At 41.2% G+C, this 22,309-nt stretch overlaps 1 protein-coding gene across 7 annotated transcripts in view; it reads right to left on the bottom strand.

Moving 5' to 3' along the window:
- ARNT2 (aryl hydrocarbon receptor nuclear translocator 2) overlaps window positions 1-22,309 on the bottom strand; it is an 85,754-nt gene that overhangs the window by 12,617 nt on the left and 50,828 nt on the right. For all 7 annotated transcript variants that reach the window (XM_015873074.3, XM_015873078.3, XM_085515405.1 and 4 more), the window contains 6 exons: window positions 17,255-17,331; window positions 15,320-15,454; window positions 14,584-14,658; window positions 10,076-10,227; window positions 3,191-3,263; window positions 2,927-3,050 (listed from right to left, as the gene is read on the bottom strand). In XM_015873074.3, coding sequence (XP_015728560.1) covers window positions 2,927-3,050; window positions 3,191-3,263; window positions 10,076-10,227; window positions 14,584-14,658; window positions 15,320-15,454; window positions 17,255-17,331 — 636 coding nt within the window. The remainder of the gene's footprint in view (window positions 1-2,926; window positions 3,051-3,190; window positions 3,264-10,075; window positions 10,228-14,583; window positions 14,659-15,319; window positions 15,455-17,254; window positions 17,332-22,309) is intronic.

Here is a 22,309-nt window from a genome sequence, read left to right as displayed (position 1 = left end):
AAAGACAGAGTAGCATAGTGAGTAATACACACATGGAGATGCCATTAACTTTTATAGCCCGCTCTTAATGTGGCAACTGGAGATCAATCTCTAGTTGAATTAGACAACAATGCCATTCAGTCCCTTTAATTTAATCTTCTTGCATTGAATTATTCTAAATCCCAGGGAAACCTCACTACTATTTACTTCTCTTAAAATAATTGAAAGCTCTGCTTCACCACCCCTTAATCACTTCCCCCATTTTCCCTTACTATCTTCAAGTGCAAAACACCCACAGCTCACAGATGGCTTTGCAATCACCTGTTGTTACACACCTCTGACAGGCCGAGAAATCAAGTCTGCCTCCTCAGCTTCCCCTTTGCTCTTTCCAGTCTCCCACTCACAGTGCCCTCCTGGACACACAAGGCCCACACAACCCACAAGCAGTACAAGTAGTTTTTTAGCTTTCTTTAGCTTTTAGAGATCTTGTGAGCTTGTTTCATCAAGGATCTCCAACACACACCACCTCTTCACTGTTATCTAAGTTTTTATTATCTTATTTTCTTAACAAGTATCTAATATCTCCTTCCCAGATAAAGAATTCACCTCAAATTACCTCACAAGAACCTCAGAGAAGGACTACGTACGCTACTGAGGCAAGCAGGCATTCCTTTTCCTCTTCAGCATAGGAAATTGTAGGAACTCCTCACTGGCTACAACTTGCTCAGCACAGACAGCAAGTCTGGGCTGCAAACCTGCACTCTGATATAAAAACAGCAGTGTGAAATGAGAAGAAGGGCTAGAGAAAGTTGTGCACGTGGTAGGAGGGACCAATTGAGAATGGGCTGGGGTAAGGACACCCCCAAGAAGAAGGGGAGATGATTTTGCCTTTGTGCTTTTTTTTCAGCAGTGTAATTCTTGCTTGAGATCTCTCATTTTGTAAGGCCACTCTTTGCTGGGATACCAACCTCTCAGAGCCGGAACAGACCAAGCCAAAATTCTGCAGCTATTTTAGCCATTTGAAATTGTCTCAACAGCAATACTGAGAATGCCCTCAATGAACTCAAATTCCTCAAGTGGAGAAAAGTTACCATAGCAGCTAGTGGGTCCATGCTGCAGGATGAAGCCAAGACAAAGAGAGCAGCTGAACTTAATTGCAAGCAGCTAAATCAGCTTTAAGAATATTCCCATTCATGATTTGACACACTACTTTGCTGCCCTTACAACACAACACCATATATCTACTTTGTTTTGATGCTTTACCTGTATCCTTATTCCGATTTCTTTCTAACTTCCCTCCCTGCACTGAGGTCCCTTTACCGGCCAGCCATTACTCTTCTGGCAGTGGGACAAAGTGTTTCTGCCTGTAGAATGAACACCTCTGTCAGAACTGCACCTCAATGCACCTGTATGAAGGTGAAGCCAGTCCTCCTCTTTCCACCTCAGTTTTTAATTACACGTTGCCACTGCACATCATTATCCAACAATCCCTGTATGTCAAACCTGTATTTTTACAGTACATAGCAGAGCACGAGATCTGATATCAACATAATGAAAAAGTCTTGCAAGCAGCGCACAGATCTGTCAATATTGGTTTTGGAAAGCCTATCTCATCTCCGACTGAGAACCATTTCTTTTTATCATTCAGAGAAGACCTTGATCACAGCTCCCAGGAGAAATTCAGACAGGGTGAGTGTACCAAAAAAAGCATACCCTGTAAATTGATGAGAATAAAAAGAGAAATGGCATTTCCAAGAACACAACCTCTCAGCTACCTCACAGCTTGCTGCACCCTTAACCCCAACCCCTCCCCACAGTTGAGAGTTGCTTGAGAAAGAGCCAATGAGGCAGCCAAAAAGCAGAATGTTCTCACTTGGGAAAACATATTTTAGTGTTTAAGGTTAGAATCCTGCTACCTTCTAATGGACCCCTTTTATGGCCTCAGCTGTAGACTTCACTGTTAGAGTAGATAGAAAAGGATGAACAGGAATAACAGAGTAAGTCCCAGCAAGAGGAGGACAGACTACCAGAGCTATCCTGCAGCTCTACTGCCTTCTCTGTTAGAAAAGGCCATGAAAGACACAAGGAACCAACACAGTGAGGTCATCTCCCAACAACCCCTGGAGCCAAACCCCGTGGGTTGTCTCCTTCATGTGCTGCACGACACTCGCACATTGATTTATTTGAAACAAATGTAAAAACTTCTATTTTTCGGCGAGGCCAGTTAAGAACAATAAACTATTAACAAGTTCTTCCATGAGCAGTGGAAATAATGAGCCTTGTTTCCTACACATACATTTCAGATGACCCCTTCAGCTGTCAGTCTTCTCAGTGACTTCTGCCTGTCAGGGTAACAGGCAACATAAGCTGAGTTGAGCTTGAGGAATGTCTGCCAAGCTGACAAGTCAGCTGCCACCTCTTGGAACAGGGCTGGGAAATCCTTTATTGAGGCACTTTGTGAGCAGTCAGTCCTCAAAGTAATTTATATGAAATACAGAAGAACATAACTATTTCTGAGATGTCTGTCAATGCAAAATATCAAAGTAAAAGCTTCTGATATGATGAAAAATTGAAGGCTTAGGACTGCTTGGTAACCATCTTGATTAGTGTCTATTTAGAGAGGTGAACTCACATCTGCTGTCTCAGAAAGAAACTACATACTTGGAAACTGAAAGTTCTGCTCTGAATGTTTAGTATCTATGAACAATATTTACGATCCCTTTGTTAAATGAATGGCAATAAGTAACTCTGGACACACAACAGTTGTTGTTACTCCTTGAGTTTTACCCCTCATCACCTCTGGGGGAAGCACCAACTGAAGACAAATTCTGGCAATACGCTGCACACTGACCTTGTTGGAAATTTCTTTGCCATGCAGAACATTCTCATATGGCTCCACATTATGTAACCAAACTACAAACAGCATGAAAAATTAAACACCACTTACAAGCAGTTATTCCAGCAAACATCTCAGCAAATCGAGGATCTCGCTCCTGGGAGAAGATGGCATCCGGCTTTTCCACAGACTTCCCACCTTCATGAACGTTCGCTGATATACTTGGAACAGGCACCTGTTGAGATGCACAGAGGAAGGTAATTCCCTCCAACATGTGTCACACAAAGGAGTTCAGAGATGGTCACTTGGCTGATATCTGCCAGTGCTTTACATTGTAAAAGATGAGAGGCTATAAAAACTACTGAGAAACTTCACCTGAGATAAATCATAGGATGACAGCCCATCTCTTTGATGTACTTCAAGTTCTGCTTGCTGCTGTTGGAGCTGCCTGTAAAGAAAACAAAATGATGTTGTTACAAAAAACAGTTCAGATACAGAAAAAGGTACAGCCATGGCCTCCTATTCTATACCAAGAGAAACGTCTCTCAGGTATTTATTAAGTTATTTCCTGTGAGATTCATCTGCTCTTAAAGCTTTTGCACTGAGAACACTTGCACCATGGGAATGCAAAACAGTACATTAAGAGTTTTTCTGTAATAGCACAGAAATATGGGTAGGTAAATAATGGAGGATAGAATACAACCTCTTTATACAGGACTTAAGGATTCACTTTTAACACATCACAAACATCTTCCTCATGTTAAGGATGAATATGTCAAACCTCCTCCCTGATCCTGCTGCAGTAAACAGGAAAACTCCAAAAACACCAATGCAGAATTACACCAGTTAGTAAGAAAATAGTGATCAGAAGATCAGAGCTCTGTCTGAACGGCACATGGAACAATCTGTTGAGTTAGAACTGAATGTAAATCCTTCTCTGTAATGAAACCTCTTCAATATTCTTCGGTTCTACTCTCCTAAGGATCCCATCTCATTTCGGAAATCTTTTAAGGAAGTGAACACCAGGAAATAAATTTGTACTACTATGTAAATGAAGTCATTACCTACAATAAATCTGTGTTGACAAATGCTACAGAAAGCACAAGGCTTCTGCTAAAGCTGATCAAACAGAAAAATGTCCATTGTTCAAAGGAGAAAAGAATCGGTGGCAGTAATAGCTTTAATCCAATTATACGAACTTAGGAAAAATTAAATGTGCAGCAGTAATAGAAAAATACTTCAGAAGAAACTGCCAGAGCCAATAAACTTTAGGGGCTGTACGCCAGAACAAAGAACGTCAGCATCTGCAGATGCTCGAAATGCACTTGATTTGTCTTTAGCATCAGGCACTGTTCTTAACTACAACAATTAGCCAGTACCAACAGAGAAAATCATTGGAAGTCACAAGAAATAACAGGTGACGGATGAAGGGACAACAAGCAGGTGGTGATCACTCAGACACATTCACATTCTATATTCTACACACAGAATGTAAATACGCTACTACCCATCACTCAGACACAGTCACATTCTACATTCACAAATATTATTTATAAAAATATAAGCATCTTTTATATAGCTGTCATGTACCCAGCACGGTGATATTCTGAACCCTTTTATCCACTCGCTTTTTAAGTCTGGAAAAGACAAATTCAGACCTCAAACCCACGTGTGGCCCAGGGCCCAGCTGGGACTGTAGTGTGAGAGCTGCAGCAGAGCACCCTGCTGCGATTCAAACCCCATTCTCAGCATTCTCCTAATGAACTCTAGAACTGTTTGATAACACAGGACACAACACTCGACTTCTGGCACTCCGTTGACTTTGAAAATGCTGGAACGGTCCCTCAAAAAATGCGATTTGGTTTTTCCCAAGGAAGAATATCTGAACCCCTGCAGAGCACTTTGATTAAAGGTTTTAGTGGCACAGAAGTAGAACTGGAATATTTTGCGACCAAATGTTTTGTCTTTTGTGGATTACACTGATTAATTTTCTTTCTACAGAGAAATTACCTGAATGCTTTGCACGTTCCATTAACACCTGCTGTCACTTGGTCACAAGCAGCAGGATTACACCCAGCTTAAGGGATGCACACCGTACCTATGACGCCCTTTGCCTACTTACCAAAGGAAATACAAACCCTTCAAAATGAGGCTAAAGCTCAGAGATGAGGGTTAAGACCGGAGCTGGATTCATGAGCTTGACAGCTGCAAATGATACACGACAGTGGATGCAGTTCTGTACGCTTCTGACTTCTTGCTGAAGAAAAAGTCACCTAACTAATGGCCTAACACATTCTGCTAGCATTACTATGTAGAGTACATGGCAGACAGAATCACTTTTGTACCATGTGTAACAAGCAAACAGGTCATTCCTCCAGGTCACCAAAGAAACATGGATCCTCCACATTGCTACAGCCAATAGAGAATCCCTAAAAAAAATTACCTCTGGAATGTAAAGCAATTCTTTGTTCTACAAGCAAAAAAAAATGCATATTCTTCCAGCAGAACTATGGGAGGTAATTTAATCATGGTAAATCTATGGGGAAGTTTTTCTAAATACCGCCCTGTGGACAATAAACACCCATTAAATCCTGTTGTTAACGTGAAAGCTAATTACACTCTTTCATTTGTTTTTACTACCAATGCCTTGGTGCGTGTGTCAATAAACAGCACATTAGGTCTCTTCTGTTCCGTAGAAAGCATGTTTTCTTGATTCAGCTATATCCATACAAATGAGCCAAACCAAACAGCGTGCTTACCAGTTATTTGTTTTGTAGGCAGTCCTCTAACTCAGTGCTCCTTTGCCCTTCTCTATCTTCTCTGATACTTATTCATATCATACTCATGCTATACATTACAGATATCACATTGTGTTAACAGCACTGAACTCAGTGAACAACCTACTAAATCTACTCCCTATAAACACCAAACACCTAAGATTTTCTCCCCAAGCTCTGTGTAAGCTATGCTGAATCTAATTCAGACTGGAATGCAAAGCCAGGTTAGCACCTTTGCTGCTATTGTGTAGATAGTCTGAATAATGTCTGAAGCCTGAAAGGAGCATCTGCCCAGGGAGGTTGTGGATGCCCCGTCCTTGGAGGTGTTCAGGACCAGGTTGGACGGGGCCCTGGGCAACCTGATCTAGTAAAGGTGTATGTTTGGTGGCCCTGCCAGGCAGGGGGTTGGAACTACATGATCCTTGAGGTCCCTTCCAACCCGGGTCATTCTGTGACCAGGGAGATCTGAAGATTGCTGCTGTGGGCATGTCAGGTGCTGCCACCCAACCAGCCCTGCTGACTGAATGGCAGCACACACACATCCCTTCAGCCATGGGGTACCAGCTTGTTCCTGTCAGGTGATATCAATCAGTAGTGTTATGGAACCGCCTTCTGACAATTCTATGACTCTGTGATTCCATAACCTTTGGACTTTGAATCCAAAACCCAAACAGCCCTTGGTTTCTATTTCGGTTTTACACCTGAAAGGAAGAGAAAGTTCTGGGCTCTACGTGACACCCAACACAGCAAGTAAGGTATTGCCTAAGTCAACAATTACAGCCCACACTGCAGAATTCCAGGCTCACCCCTTTGTCCAGTATGAAACCAGGGCAGTGAGTGGCTTGAGCAAGAAATCTCTCTGCAAAGCTGAAGCTTTTTGACAATTAACTCAATTTTGTTTCGATTTGTAGGAGAAGAAAATATTCTGAAATAGTTCCTTTGGACACTGGAGAGGATTTCAGCTGAATTAATTTCTCCATATAAACATGGAACATATCTGTTCCTTTCTCAGGCATCAAAGTAATAGAAAGGATTAGGACTTTAAATTTAATACTATCTATATAGATACAATACAGTATCCTTACCACGCCATTTTTATATAATATAGGCACATACATTTCCCTGCTTTGGACAAAAAGGCAGTAATACAAGTCTTGCAACTGCCCTCATATAGTCTTCCTCCAGAAACTCTTCAAACTCTTTTCTCTGTGTCTCTCTAGTTTCAAAGTCACTGCTGTGAAAGGGCCCATCTTACACGTTATGATGGATCAGGCAGCCCACAGACAGCACATGGATCAGGGGAAGCCTTCACCACCCCTACCAAAGACAGAACTGATCTCATCAGCATTTTGGCCCAGGAAAATCAGAACCAGGGAGCAGCTCTCCCCAGGCACAGCTGATTCATCCTGCAGGCTGCCTCCAGAGGCGACCTGAGCCAGCTGGCTTTGAGATGAAAACCTGGAGACTCAGGGCATCTGGAGGATTCATAAATGCATGCAAAGGAACACGGGGCTCCAGGGCTGGCAAAAATTAGAACATCAGTACTTCCATAAAGGTCAGAAAAATATCTGATTTCTGTGTTTTTTTGAAGACTTCTATTGTCACCACGACGGATTCTTTCATTCAAACGCTGTTCTATGTACTTTCTGTTAGATAAACATGAATCCCAACTGTTATTTCTTTCTGGGAATCAAACAGCCCCAAATGCGCAGGAAGATGTGGTTGGATGGGTGACTCTTCTTTTCAGCCCAATGCAGCACAAATGCTAAACATTAAATGCTTCATTTCTCCAGGAAGTTTCTCTTGGATGACTGTACCCAAGTGAAACTGAGAGAAGTTTTTTGTCTCTTTTTTTTTCCTGCAAGGAACGAAGTGAACATTTGAACCTCATCTCCCAAAATTCTCTGCACCAAAAGCAGATTTGGAAAGCTGAGCGTTTGAAGCTCCACAGGAAAACCCTTAGAGTAGAAAAAGGGAATAAAGAGAAAAAGCAAAACCAAACCAAACAAACAATAATCAACAGATCCCTCCACAACTGGAACCACCACTGCCCTCTGCAGTCTGTTGGGAAAACACGGCTCACTGACCAACAGAAAATGAGAGCTATGCCATGAATGGAGAGAAAGCGAGATGTATGCACTGTGGCTTTAATTATCTTCAGTTAAAAAGCTATTTAAACCTAGATTTGCTGTGTACATCGCCTTTTTTTAAATTGCTTGTTGAATTTTTGCTCCCTTAAATCTGTATTTTGTGGAGCTGGCTACATTATCACAGTGAGATAAAATGCCTCCATGTGTAGCTGCTTACAGCTGTGCAGTGGAAGGCAGCAGCGCCTGGTCTCCAGGTGAAGCATTTTGCTGGATCTGTTGCAATGGCTGCAGCCACTGACATGTCTGGATGGCTACAAACCACTGAATCACCAGCCTGAGAAAGAGCTGAACAAGGAGGTAAAAAGCAGCAGTTACTACACCACATAATTCCTGAAGGCATCTAGGAAATCGAAAGTCAAAACACGACCCCAAATGTGCAAAAGCACAAATATATCCCCAAATGGGCTGGAACTGCACCTCAATACAGTGAGTTCTCTTTGGACAACTGTCTGAGCAGTGTGAGAGCACAGGGAGAAAAACAGAAAACAGTTTGAATAATGCATTCCCTTCTACCATTCAAAAGCAGACATATAATGGGCTGTATCTTGCCATAGGACCAGAACATTTTCAACACGACAGAAAAGAAGGAACATCCACTGTCAAAGTAGCAGCAGGCAACTTCCATATTAGGGCAGCATTGCTGGGTTGTTATTCAGACCCAGCAAAAGAAATATAACAGGAGCCAAAATCTGGCACAACCCTATTCATCTCAGCAAGTGCTGCAATGCCAAGCTGAACAGTATAGAGGACTCTCAGAAAAAGGCATTCCCAGAGTAAACACAATGCAGTCTGCAGTTACATGTTTTGAGCTGTGGACTCCTGGGAACAAAGTACAATTAAGCCATCCTAGGACAGACTGCAGCAGTTACTAGAAGGTACTTTGCCAGCCTGTTTTGCAAACACAGATAATTTTGAAAAGAAATATGGGGCAAGACAGACATAGAAATATCAGTGCAGACAGGGAGATGAAAAGCCCTCATTTCAGGACACTTGTTTTTAATGAACTATTTGGTTGTTTAAAATCCAACTATTAAAGCACAAAAGATCTAAGCGAACTGATTCTAATGATGGGTTTCAAGATGCTGAAAGGACAGCTCTTCTAGGCCAGGTATGTGTCACATCCAAATACCTTTCTTCAGCAGCACGCAGAGACACTTATGAGATTTCTAAGATCAAATGCCAGTGCCCCAGGGCTTTGGTTTTCCAAGTAGAATTCTCAGCATGCATCTCCACTAGTAGACTGCTCATTCAGCATTTCCATTATACAGTCTAACAGGTTGAGATTTTAAAGCTAATAATTTCCTCAATACGTTAAAACACTTGGCAAAAAAAGAAAAACACACACGCCCCCCCAAAAAACCCTCTGGTCAGACCAGAAGTAGATTTTGTTTTAGAAACAGATTACATTTACATTGGAAAGAGGAAATATTTATAAAAAGACAAAAAAAAAAAAGAAAAAACAACACAAAACAACTACAAAAGCGACAGCTCTATCAAGTCCAGATTAGCTTCTGCAGTTACTGGCTCAGAACTCAGGAGGCTTCAAACTCTGCTCTGCTCAGTTAAACAATGACAAACCCCTGCTATACTCCTAGCAAGACTCTTCCTTAGAAGCAGTTCTATCAGCTACAGAATGAGACGCCCACTAAGCCAACCTCCTCCTGAACAGTCCAATGACTGATTTTTGAAAGTATTTCTTCAAAAACATGATGATTACATTCCCCTTTTTATACAAGGGGTCGGATCTATCCCCATACTTGGGGATATTCCACCAGATCTTAACAGTAGAGGAGTAGCCCTTCCCACTCTGGCCTACTAGGAAATGATGCTGCCAGCTTTTGTAGGCTGCAAGAGCAAGCAGAGCTCAAGAAGATACCCAGGAAGATGTAATAGTATGATCACAATGAACGAGAAGCAGAAGTCTTGTTTTCTTGTGTGACACTTATTAACACACACATATAATTTTCTCTTTGGCTTAGCAATCAGGCTAACCTTTCTCCAACATCATTCATGACAGCTAGTCTGCTGCTGGAAGCTCTGTGCTAGCTTAGAGCAGCCTGGCCTGAGATCAAGGGGCCTGTCTAATGACATCACAGATAAGTGAGGATTCTCCCAGTGCAGCCAGGCCTTGGAAGCACTGCAGGATAACGAGAGAAGCAGCCAGGCTGCAGGATCTGGCAATGCAGAAAAGCTCTGTTACAGATTGCTACAGAGAAACAAAACGTGGCTAGTAACATAAAAACCCGAACATGCATTTACACACTGCTAACAGCAAAAAGCAAAGCTTCACTTCTTTCCGAAGTACATACATGAGCACCTGGAAAGGCACATACTTTACATTAGTGTTGGTGCAGATGATGTATTCAATCTCGTCGGAGTAAGGATTCTGAAAGGTGAAGCTGCTGGTTCTGATCAGCATCCACTCCCGGTTTTTGGTACGAAAACGGTACATCACAGACAGGACCTGACCTTTCAGTTTCACAACCTGCAAAACCATTTGGAAAGGTTAATAAAAGGAAATAGCTATCTGCTGTGCAAATGAATAGTAAGCAGCAGAAACCAGAGTGTCCTGAACTTAAATTACAGAAAGCTATGGACACAGTAGGACAATTCTGAGGTACATTTTAAATATATATGTATGCCATGAATAAAAACCATACCTGAAACAGAAGTCCAGAAGAAAACACATTTTATGAGGTTGCCTGTCTGCTTTTCTGCTTGACTATCAATTCATACGTGTGACATAATAAATCGCACTACATTAGGAAAATACTTAAGTAATATTTTCTTTTTTCTATTTATAGACACTGTATGTGACTATCTTAGGTTTTTTTTTTCCTTCCCCAAACACATTACAAGCACAAATCTGTCTTCAGATGATTAATACCCAATCCCGAAACACTCTGAATATTACATAGAGAGCACCTCTACCTATCAAAGTCTGTCCATAGGGATTCTGATTTGTATTTCCCTGTGGATTTCATGTGTATTTCACTGTTGCACTAAGTAACAGGATTACTCAGAAAATAAACTCCCAGTCAAAGCAACCACTTGTTAACTCCATGGCAGAAGAAGTTTTAAGATATGCCCTGCCCATGAAGCACAAGAACAGATGCATTATGCAGACTCGAAGACACAGAGCTAGCAGGAGCCATAAGCTATTTTTAAGAAAGACTATCCAAAGAAAGCCTATAGAACTTCCCTTTCAGCCTAGCTATGGCTCTGCTAAGCATCTGTTCCCTTATCGCTTCTGCTCACTGCCTCTTCCTAACGATAGCAAATGCCTTAAAAAAAAATCATCGTTATCTTGTACACTTGTTTCCTTATAATAAGCTTTCCTGCCCAAATGCTGACAAGTTCCCTTTACGCCTTATTTTTCCCAACAAATGAAACAGCAGTATTTAAAAACAATTTTTAAATTGCCCAAGATAAGGCAAACGAAGATAGGAGAAAGGATGAAGAACTTGACTACGTTTTGTCAAGAAGTGATAAACCTGAATGAAGAAAAACTGTTAGAGAAGGGTAATTAGAAGGACAGAAGAAAAAGAATAGGGAAATAATTGAATGGAGAAAGATAACTAATTAGAGAAAAATTGATGAGAAAGGCAAAAAAAATAAGAAGTGGAGATACTCATGACCTTTTTGATGTGTAGATGAATTTTTCAGTGCAGAACAGACCCAGCAAGATCTTGCAGGAGTGTTGAACAGCAGGGAATGAGAACTTGCAAAGGATGCACAGAAGCCAGCAATTATGTTGGACAGAAACAGGTAAATAAAGATATAACCACAGATGAGAAAAAGACAAAAGAGGTTTGTCTCTAATTCAGCAAAACACTCAGCAGTGTGATGAGCTTCAGATGTAGTGGGAATTAAGCATGTGCTAAATTAAACTGCTCTTCAGGGCATAATTGAATATAAGTGAATTTACCACATACTTATGGTTAAGTACATGTTGCGGTGCTTTGGTGAAATGAGCCTTGAAGATTACGTCTGTGATACCTGAAGTTAAAACAGACCATTCCAAAAGAAGTAAATTAAAGCTGATCAATAAACAAGAATATCCACTAGAAATAGTTTTAATAATTATACAGTTAGTCAGATCTCACACATCACAAAGACAGTTCTTGAGGAAATCCAAAATCTGAATTTGAAAAGAAACAGGCCACATAATGAATCAGGAGAAAAGCATCCATGTGTATACACCAAAACAGAATAAAAATAGGATGGCAAACTACTAACAAGAAACAATTGCTTCTTGTTTTCACAAGAAGAAATGATGAGCTCGCATTTGAATGGAGCGAGCAATAAGCCACTGCCCATTTAAAAAGCATTAATGAATAAAAATGAACAGCTAATTCTTTGTTTGGACAGCATACTTGCTTATAAGAAGTCTGAAGTCGGATATCTGGCACTGATCGTTTCCAGCTCTGCCTTTGGTAGATGAAGTTTCACTGAAGTCAAAAGTTGGGAATCAGGTGCAAAATTTCACCATCAGTCTCCCAGTCTGATGGATAAAACCAAAGGCACCGGTGGCAGTGAAAATGATGCAATAGCAGCTTGTCTCAACAAGAGCAATGAGGTCCAAGGCCCTGGCAACCCTAGAAACAAATGTTCCAGCTCCAGACTCTGAGGCCTGGACTGCTCTTTCTCTGTGCTGAGCATCCAGCTGAAGAAGCGTGCTTGAAACAAAGCCTGCACACCGGCACTATAACTACACTGTGTAGGTTAGTTATCAAATAATCCTGGCTATAGGTGAGAAGAAAGCTTATATGGTTTAAAACAATTTGGCTGGTTCTAACCTGGGATCTCTCTGTTTGTTCTTTATTACCTTTCCACCAAGCTACCTCTACCAGGTCTCAGCCAAGGAGAAAAGAGGCCTGATGCAAATAAATGCCACGTCTTGTGGATTCTCACTGTATTTCCTACAAGTAATTATCTTAGAAGAAACCCGGTATTTACGCTGTGTCTCCACCAACAAGCAATTAGGTTAGGAAATGTGCTGCAATTCTGTTTTTGTCATTTCACGCTGATCGATTGGCTACAGGACTCAATGGAAAGAATACAGAAAAAAGGAAAAAAAGGTGCAAAAACTATTAGTATTGCCCAGAAAAATTCAGAATAATGACTCATAAGGCAAAAAAATTCACAATAATGACTCATAAGGCATTAAATAGTTGGAGTTCAGTGTGCAACATTCCTTAATCAAGACATTTTTTTTTACCCTGGGTGTGGTAATAGAAAACACAACAGACCTTGTGTAAGCGTCCAATCTGAATAGCATCCTACTGGATATCAAATAGCTGTATTCTGGATCCTTTGATACTGAACTCTATTTGTTGATCTTGGCCTTGAGAATATCTCATTCTGGCCTGATTTTCCCACCCTGATGAATGAACTTATCTTCCCAAGGAAGTAAAGCGTTTGAGATGGACGCTGGCAATTGACCAAAACCTGCATACCCATCCCTCCCTCCTCCCCACCTCTGTTAAGCACCGACCTGGTTCTGGCACTGCCAGCAAATTAAAAATATCAAGTTTTAGAGGGTTTGGGGGAGGAAAAAAACAAAGAACGGTTTATTGGAAATCAGTTACCTTTTTAATGAAAAGACTTCTAAGGCCAAACTAACAATAATAAAATAAACTGCAGTGATCTATTGTCCTGAAGTATGAATAAAGCAAACATTAATTCTGTAATAATATATAAAGCATTGAGATCGCTGGTGGGAAAATCATGAACTGTCTTCCAACAGTGCACACAAATAAAATAGCACAAAAGAGATTCCAAGCTAATGTTTAACCATCACTTTTTTTTACATTCTTTAGAAATAAAAACCACCTGGTGCATAGCTGAACTGTTTACATCAGTCTTTTATTCTACGATTGAAATAACAGCCCTGATCACACCGCTACCGTACTGAACAAAAATATACAGAAAGAGGAATGGCCTGCTAAAGAAACACTATGGTATTTTCACAGATTGGACAAGGGTTGAGTGAAGAGGAACTTTCACTTCTAATTTGTGTTTTTTTTTCCTGCTGCCTTACTGCATGACCTTGAAAATCACACAAATCCCTGATGCAGCAAGTCACTACTTACGCACATGCCTAACGCTGAGCTGTGACAGCAACGTCCCCAGGAACTGACTTCAGGATACAGCAGCAGCCCTTGTGGCCTGGTGCATTCTCAGCAAGCACAGTGAGGACTGAGCCTTTAACCAGAACATTATTCAGCCTTCCTGAGCCCCAGGCTGCACTCAGACAATCACAGACGGATGTTGGACATGTTATTATCTAGCAGTGTTCTGTCACTGTCTCTTGGATGAATTAGTGGAATCAATCATCTGGGTTTTACTGAATCACAGTGTATGTGTTTTCGCTGCTTTTCTTCTGCCACTGGTGCCATCAGGCAACGAGCTCAGGGAGCTGAGCCATCTGAAAGCTCACCCTATGCAAAATCAAGCAGCCCTTTCGCTACATCACCAGGCAAGTCCATCTGTGATAGCATCAGCACAGTAGGAAGGGTGGGGAGGTCAGGGATGGCAGAAACAAGGAGTGGGACCTGACTCCTGATGGCAGCAAGCAGCCATGTAGGTTTAGCTGCACCATCACACCCACAGGAAGGCAGGGCGGGTGATTTGTTTCTGAAAACAGAGCCTACAGATGCTGCAGCTTGAACTACTGTTTACTCAGCTAACTGTTTATCAACAGATTGTCTTCTATTTTGTCACTCCTCCTCCCGGATAATGGAAAAAAATACCTCAGAATGTAAAATAAAAGCTATTTCTCTGAATAACACAGTGGTTAGAAAATAAATGGCAGAAGAGAAGGAAGAGGATGCAGTACCTGCTGGAAACTCTCTCTCAAATGACTTTGATCTTCAGGATGGCAGAATTCTAAGATGTCTTTCCCCAGAAGATCCTAGAATAAAACAAAAACGGTGTAAAAAATAGAACAAAATTGTGTAAAACACCCGAACTGCAACACAACCCCATGCACGGATCTGTAAGTAACCCCGGCAGACACTGGATCCATCATCCTCAACAGGACTACTCAGCTAATCAAAGATGAACATAGAGGAAGGTTTGTAGCAACACAAAGTAGAAGCACAGAGAGTTATCTGAGGGAGGGTCACAGTAGTCAGAAATTCATTTGTTATTCTGCTCAGTTCCATGAACAGACTCCAACTGAGAGGAGCAGATGTCAGTCTAAAGGAAAATAATGCCATAAATGATCTCTCCTTCCGATTCAAGAAATGGGCAGAAGAATTACAGGACTAAAACTCCCTCCAAGCTCTGTTAACTTTCTGTCACAGAATGTATTTGCCCTGCAAGATTTAAAGCATCTTGCTGTTAGGATTTTAATTGGATCTCAAACGAATGAAAAGACAACCCTCTGAACAAAGGGGAAAACTAGATTTTAGTGAAGCACGGTCAGCATAGAAAAATGAAGAGCATTTAGTTCATGGCATACAGGTTGTTAGCTACAAATGTTCCATGTTTTGCTAATGTCGATTTTAATGTGCAAACAGGATTCTCCTCATTAGCTCTAATGCATCTCAGCAATGACAGGGCTCACTGACCTGGGGCTGGTAGCCAATGACGCTGATGCATCTGGGGTCGACAAAGGTGATGACTCCATCAGAGTTGTGCCTTGACAAGAACTCAGTTGGGACCGACATGCCATTCATGTCCATGCACACCGGAGAGCTGGTTACCTACGACCAACCAAGTCCACAACATTTAGTCCACCAAAGACCTACCTCACATTTCTTCTGCTGAAGAACAAAATCTGTTGGCAGATTACTGACTACTGTGGAAAGCTGTAAATAAAACGACAGCACGGATACATGACAGAGACCTGCCGTTAATGCTAGTTTGCAGTGCAGTTACCTCATCCCATGGCGCTTTGCTAGGCTCAACAGCACAGCAGGAAAACAGATACATCAGAAGTTCCCAATAAGGGAGGACAAAAGTAAGATTGAATTCAGATCGCTTTGTAGGACCACCCTGAAGTCAGGCTTCTTGGTTCCTGCCCTTGTCAATGAAAAATGAGAACCTCCCAGAGGACAATTTGAGCCTGCCATTTTAGGATAGGAAGGCCACTCCATAGAAGAGGCCAACTCATCACCTGTAAATGCATCCAGCAGGACCAGCTCAGACCAAACACTCAACTTACAGTCAGGTGAAACAAACCTCACCAGAAACCAGGCCTCTTTATACCTTATTTTTTGTGCTGGGACTACAGATAAGACCGCTGTTTTTCTTAGAACTTTTAAAGTCAACAGGACTAACAAGGCCCCAAAACCAAAGGAAGAAAAAACCTTTTTTTTTTTACTGTCTTGAAGCAGCTTTGCCATTCAACTGTATGCAAGATTTCTATTTACTCTTACAGAGCAGAGTTTATAATTTCTGCACCTTGACTTCTCTGCAATTAAAGCCATCTCCAGAACCTCCTCCTCCCCTCCCTCACATATTCCCACTGGTTTCTCTAACATAACAGATGTTTTGACACTCAACGTTACTAATACAATTTTCTAGGCAGCTCTAACATACAAATCCCCATAACTTACTCCACTTCATTAGTGTCCTATATTACCCCTGATTATAAAAGTATGATTAACTTCATGCAATAATTTCATAGGTCTGCCATCACAATGGAGACATACTGAAGAAGTGCTAACACTTCCAGCAGTCTGCAGGCTGGTCAGCCCAAATAAGACAGGTTTGGTACCTGTGCTCTATGGAAGGGTCATTCTACCTTCTAAGAAGGAGTGATGCCATCGTAGCAGATGGCAATGAGTGCAGGCCTACAAGAGATCACATAAGAAGCCCAAACATATACACTCACGGCACAATCCCTGTACTGCTAAGATAAAAGCTTGCTTTCCTGCTGTGGTGAAAGAGATTCACTGCAACTACTCCATCTCCAGCTCAGAACTCTTATAGCAACAGACTAAAGAAGAAAACATAATACATCAATTGCAACAGTCTGAATAAAAAGAGGTAAAATTTTATTCTCAGTTCTCTTGGCTGGGATCATGAATGCATATGAATGCACAAAATGACACAAGCTGAGAAAAAAAATCTAATATCCATGAAGTGCCTCTCTACTGCTTTATCACTCTCAAACCAACTCCTGCAATCATCTCTCTTCAAGTAATCGATTAGCCAGAGAGAGAGAACAGCCCAAAGAACAGCACGGAGCACACCACTGTCTTTGGGAGCCACTTTAGTCATTACAGCATGTGCTCCCATGCTCTTTACCATCTAAAATATCCCATCCCCATGCACTCAGGTCAAGATGGACTCACATTCCAGGAGCATCTTTCTTGCAGTTGTTGGGTGAGACACACAAATATACCAAATTCAAATGTTCAGCTTGTTCAGTCAGCGCGTTCTAAGCAAACCACTGACTGCACACACAGACATCAAGGCACGTTATGTTTTGGAGGTACCAAACCACAACACTGATTATGTTTTCTGAAGTACTTCACATAAAAAAAGACCAGCATTACCTGAAGCCTTCCTATTGCCACGAGGCAGTATTTACTACCTTGTCCCACATCAGCATCTTCTTCTGGTATAGTCATTCCTAAAGCAAACAACAACAAATACTGTTACAATTAAGAAATGAGGATGAGCAGAGAAGCTGCTGGCCTGGTTCCATACTATTTTAGCTGTTCTACATCATACAAAACAATGTGATTGTCTTCTCTAGGATTCAGGCATTATCACTTGGTTCAGAACAGATGTTCCCTCAAAGCTGTGCTTGATCCTACACACTTCATATGCACGCATAGCAAGTACTGAAGCAATTTTGTATGCTGAAGACAAAACAGAGACCAAAACTCCATGACATGAGATAGGCAACAACATTTCCATAAGAACTGCTCTACAGCACATTACTGGAATCATGCTGTCCCTTAATATGCTCAGTCACTGCACACTACGCTCAGTTTTCTTGGTGAATAATCTATTATCATCAGCCTTAAAAACAAGGCACACAAGCTTCATGCTAACATTTAACACACGGTTTTACTTTTCTCTATAATAGACTAAATCTGGGTCATTACGTAGAAAGACCGAAAAAATGCGGATGCATTGCTAACAGTGCATGTTTCAGTTGTGTAACAGGAGTAACTACTATAAACACAGGAAAAACTTCAGAACATGCATGTGTGCTGTTTTCCATCTCGGTGTTTCACAAATGGGAACACTGAGACTAGCTCTGTTTACTCACAAGCTGGCTAAGCCTTTGTAAGGCTATTTCCCAACTTAAGTTTTGAGATACCAGTTTGCTATGGAGGATTTGCAAAACATCTTCCAATGGTGACACTGCTGACTTATTTTGTGAGCTCTTTCACAAGGCTTTTCAAGGAATTCAGTCACAACAGGCAGTGAATCATTTAAGATGCACTTTAGGCATCAATGGAATTAATTGCAAAGCCAATTATGAAACAAGCACCACTTTATTCTCAAGATATATAGGTTCCTCACATAGGTTCAACCTCTGGACTATGAAAAGGATGGAACTTTTTAATGTGATACCTCTGAAAAATGTCTGTAACTGCTGGTAAATGAACTGAAGTAGTCACTGAATTAAGGATTTTGTACCAAAGTAATTCAGCCTTATCTACTAGTATTTCTCAGTTCCCATTGTGGTATAGGATACAGGCCACTCTATGGAACCACACCTTCCACTTGAAGCCTTTTACCTCATCTGGATGCAGAACACCCTTGAAATCAGGGCAATCTGCAGTTTCAAGCACTTCCATCAGTTAAATCCCAAAGCAACATTTCAATGTATCATACAGCTCCATGTTCCTTCTCTTTTCTTTACACATTAGGCAAACTACAGAAAAGACTCCAAACACAGACAAGTCCCACGCTCTGAGACAGTCGTTTATGTATCTGAGAGCAAAGACCACTGACATAAAGCTGCAGTTCGGAGATATATTGCAGAAGTATTTTGCTTTTCTTCCTTGCTGTGCTTACAGAGTTATTTCTTCAACAAAAAGGCCCAGTAATTAGCTAGTGACAGCTCAACTCTGCAAAGGAATTAAACTTGGCAGCGTCTTAAGGAAAAGAGGGAAGATTACCCTGAAAAAGCAGCACGGAACATCAACTAAGAACTGTGTCTACTTCAGACAAAATTCTGGCAGACAAGTGGCTATCTGCTCACACACATGTGGTGGGTAGGGAGGGCTGAGCTACTGAACCTCAAAGCAAACTCCTCCACATGACCAATTTTCATTTTAAATAGGTATAAAATGGACAACTGAGAACGCAGTCGTGTTTCATCTTAAAAAGCTGCGAACAAAGGGGTGAACCAAGAGCAGGACGAATGAAATGATACAGTGGTTTAGGCAGCAGCATGAGGACACTGACTTTGATGTGTAAGGGCTGCAGCAGAGTACAAAAACAACCCGCACAAAGAAAGCAAACCGGGGAAGGCCAGACACTGGCTGGATGCCTGCAGCAGGGACTGCATCCCTCTGGGAGGTGCCTTGGGCCTAAACCCTGCACCAGGGCAAACGTGAAGACCCAATGGCCAGCCCCATGAAATAACCTAAAAGCCAGTGCCTGAAGCAAGCACAGACTCATGCCCTGGCTTCACAGGTAGCACAGACAGCCTCCAGGCTCTCCCCTTTCAGAGGGTTTTCTGGGTGGCTGCTTACTGACAAGTAGGCTTCTTCAACACAGGACCCTACAAGAGCTCTTAAGGAAACAATTTTAGGCATTCTGGTTGGACAATCTTAACCCAAAGACCTTCCCTTAAGTGGAGTTTTCCATTTGGAGAGGACAATTTTGAACTGTTTTCCTGACTTGGTTTTTTTTTTCAATCATTTCTTTAGCTGCACACAGTGTATTTATTGCGAAGGACAGCAAAGATACTCAGCTGGATGGCTTCCACTTTGCATAATCATTTTTCTGCAGCTCTCAACAACACTTTCCTTTTTAGGAACTCTGGACAGGCTCACCACTGCCCAAATAAACTGAAAGCAACATAAACAATCTCCAAAATTAAACCTAGCTAAGCAACGCCACTTCTGATGGAACTCCAGCATTGGCAAAGGAAATGGTTGATCTAAATTTTACCTTTTGTTGTGTTTTTATTATTATTTTTTACAATATTAGATTACATTTGGTCCATACAGCACACTGGAAGGTTTATTTGCTTTATCCAACAATACACACTATGCCAAAAAAAAAAAAACAACAAACAATCTGCCTGGAATTTATTGATACATGACCCAGTGAATTACTATTCCTGCCCTAAAATTGCCTATGGCAAAGATATGCCAAAAAGATTATTCACTTGTTTGAAGTGCAGATGCCATTATTGATAGCGCTCTATAGATGAAAATTACTTTCTTTACTCTGTTGCAGATAACCACGAAGATTCAACTATGTGTGTGCTTCTGTACAGCGATGCTTTCTAGAAGAGATTCACATTTGCTTTAGTGCACCTCCTACCGAGCATACTCCAATGAGGACAGTCAAATACACGTGCTTTGCACTTAATACCAGTTTCTCTATCTTTTAACACAACATAATGTTGCTCCTTAGGTTCACCAAGCACCATCAGAATCTCCAAAAACCATTTCAAAAGCCTGCAGGAGAACAGCCACAACACTGACCTTTTGGAGGTATCAACAAAATAAACATACATCAGTTATTCACGTTCTTTATACGCAACTCTGACAGAGGCTTTATTTCTCAACACCAAATATATGCTTCTCTTGAATAATAAATAGAGTGCTACGCTTGCTCAAATTAATATCAACATTTTGCAAAGCTAAGCCTGCAATTGAGCATCACAAATAGAACACTGTGCCGTTAGAGGTTCTATTTAATTTCTAAGTGTCCTGTATGCCAGCAGTTTCCCACAGGGTAATGGCGTGTGTTTGCATGGAAATAAGGAACTTTTTAGTTTTCCCATTGAGCTTCCAATTGGCTCTAATGATAGAACAGCTTCATTTTCTGCCTTCTTTCTCCATCCTTCTGCCCCACACTTTCTTTGAGACACAGAACTGTGTTAGTGGATTTGTGGTTTCACTTTACTACAGTAAAAAATAAACTATTTCTGAGTATTTAGAAGGACGTAAATAAGTGTTCCATGATCACTACCAGTCCCCTGTAAATGCCCATCTCCATCATTACAGCTGCAGTTATACATCCATGCACAGAACAGCACTGCTGTTTTCACTGGAGACTGTGAATACTTACTGTATACCAAAGATGGATTTTATGAAAAATCCCAACGAAGGCTGAGTTGTTTTCTTTCTTTAAACAGAGCTTTAGAAATGACAGAAGTGCAAAGAATACTCAAGCAAGTATTTTGTTTTTGCATTGGAGGAGGGAGCACTTCTGCATAAACGTCCAGATTCTGCCAAAACTTTCGAATAACCTAACAGCTTTGGCATGCTGTGGTTTAGACGTTACCGTAAGTCTGACTTGGAAGACCAAAATGTTTCTTTTTTTAAGATAAAAAACGAATGAAGAAAAAAAAGAAGATTTCAACATTATTTGAATTCAACACTATTCTGGGACTTTTTATTTGAAGTTTTTGAACCAAGGATCTATCTAAGCCTTTTCTTCACAATGTTTTCTTCCTGCGGGTCCTGTTTTTGATTTACAGAAAAGGAGCGACAACTCAACAGACTGTATCTTCTCTCTCCACCAAATATTTTCCATCAATTGTTACAGCATGAAAACAAACTATTAGGAAAATATCATATAGACCACATAAGGTTCATTTCCCTTCAGGAATAAGACGCTCTGGGGGAAAAAATGAAGTTAGTGCTTGCTTAAGTTTAAAACTGAATGATCAGGAAAAGGTCAGCATTTCTCAGCTTTATGACTGGTCAGGAGCTTGAAGCACTCCCTGGGCTAAGAATCACACAGCCTTCTAGCATGGGAAACAGAGGGACAAAGGCTGGAGTTGGGATGCAGCCAGTTTCAAACAAGAGGTCTTTTAAGCTCCTTCAAAATAATCCAACACTGCACTGTCATTACTTATTCTAATACACACTACACATAATAAATTAACAACATATCAGTTGGAATCTGGAATATTCGACTACTTCCACACAAAGCTTACTTGATGCAGAGTCCACATAAGGTCAAGATGTAATTTATGAGAAAATACATAATATTTATGGTGGGTTTTGTACGTGAACTTTGCTTTACCCTTCTGTCACAAGCAAAATGAAAGACAGTGATGAAACCAGTAATGCACCCAGCCCGAACAGACCCATGCTCCAACCATTTCTGTCTTCTCTCTGTGGCTCACTCACCCAGAGGCAAGACTCTCAGAACAGCTAAAAGATAAACAGACAGAAAGATAAAGCACAGCCTGGAGCACTCGGTCTGCTTGGCTAGGAAAGGCCTAAAGTAGGTGCTGCCCATAGGTCCTGCATGATCCCTGCTCTCTTCTAGGTGGAGGATGAGGCATGATGGTTTTTCTCCCACCTCTCCCACACTGAAAAAGAGGCAGTTTACTAATGAGTGAATGAGTCCTGCTGCTCCACAAAAGTGAGAAAAAAGGGGAAAATGTGGGATAAATA

This window comes from Coturnix japonica, chromosome 14, assembly GCF_054131305.1.
Source record: "Coturnix japonica strain WE chromosome 14, WE-NBRP24, whole genome shotgun sequence".
Lineage (NCBI taxonomy): Eukaryota > Metazoa > Chordata > Aves > Galliformes > Phasianidae > Coturnix > Coturnix japonica.
Note: the sequence above shows the minus strand (reverse complement) of the source record. Positions and strands in the feature narration are given on the sequence as shown.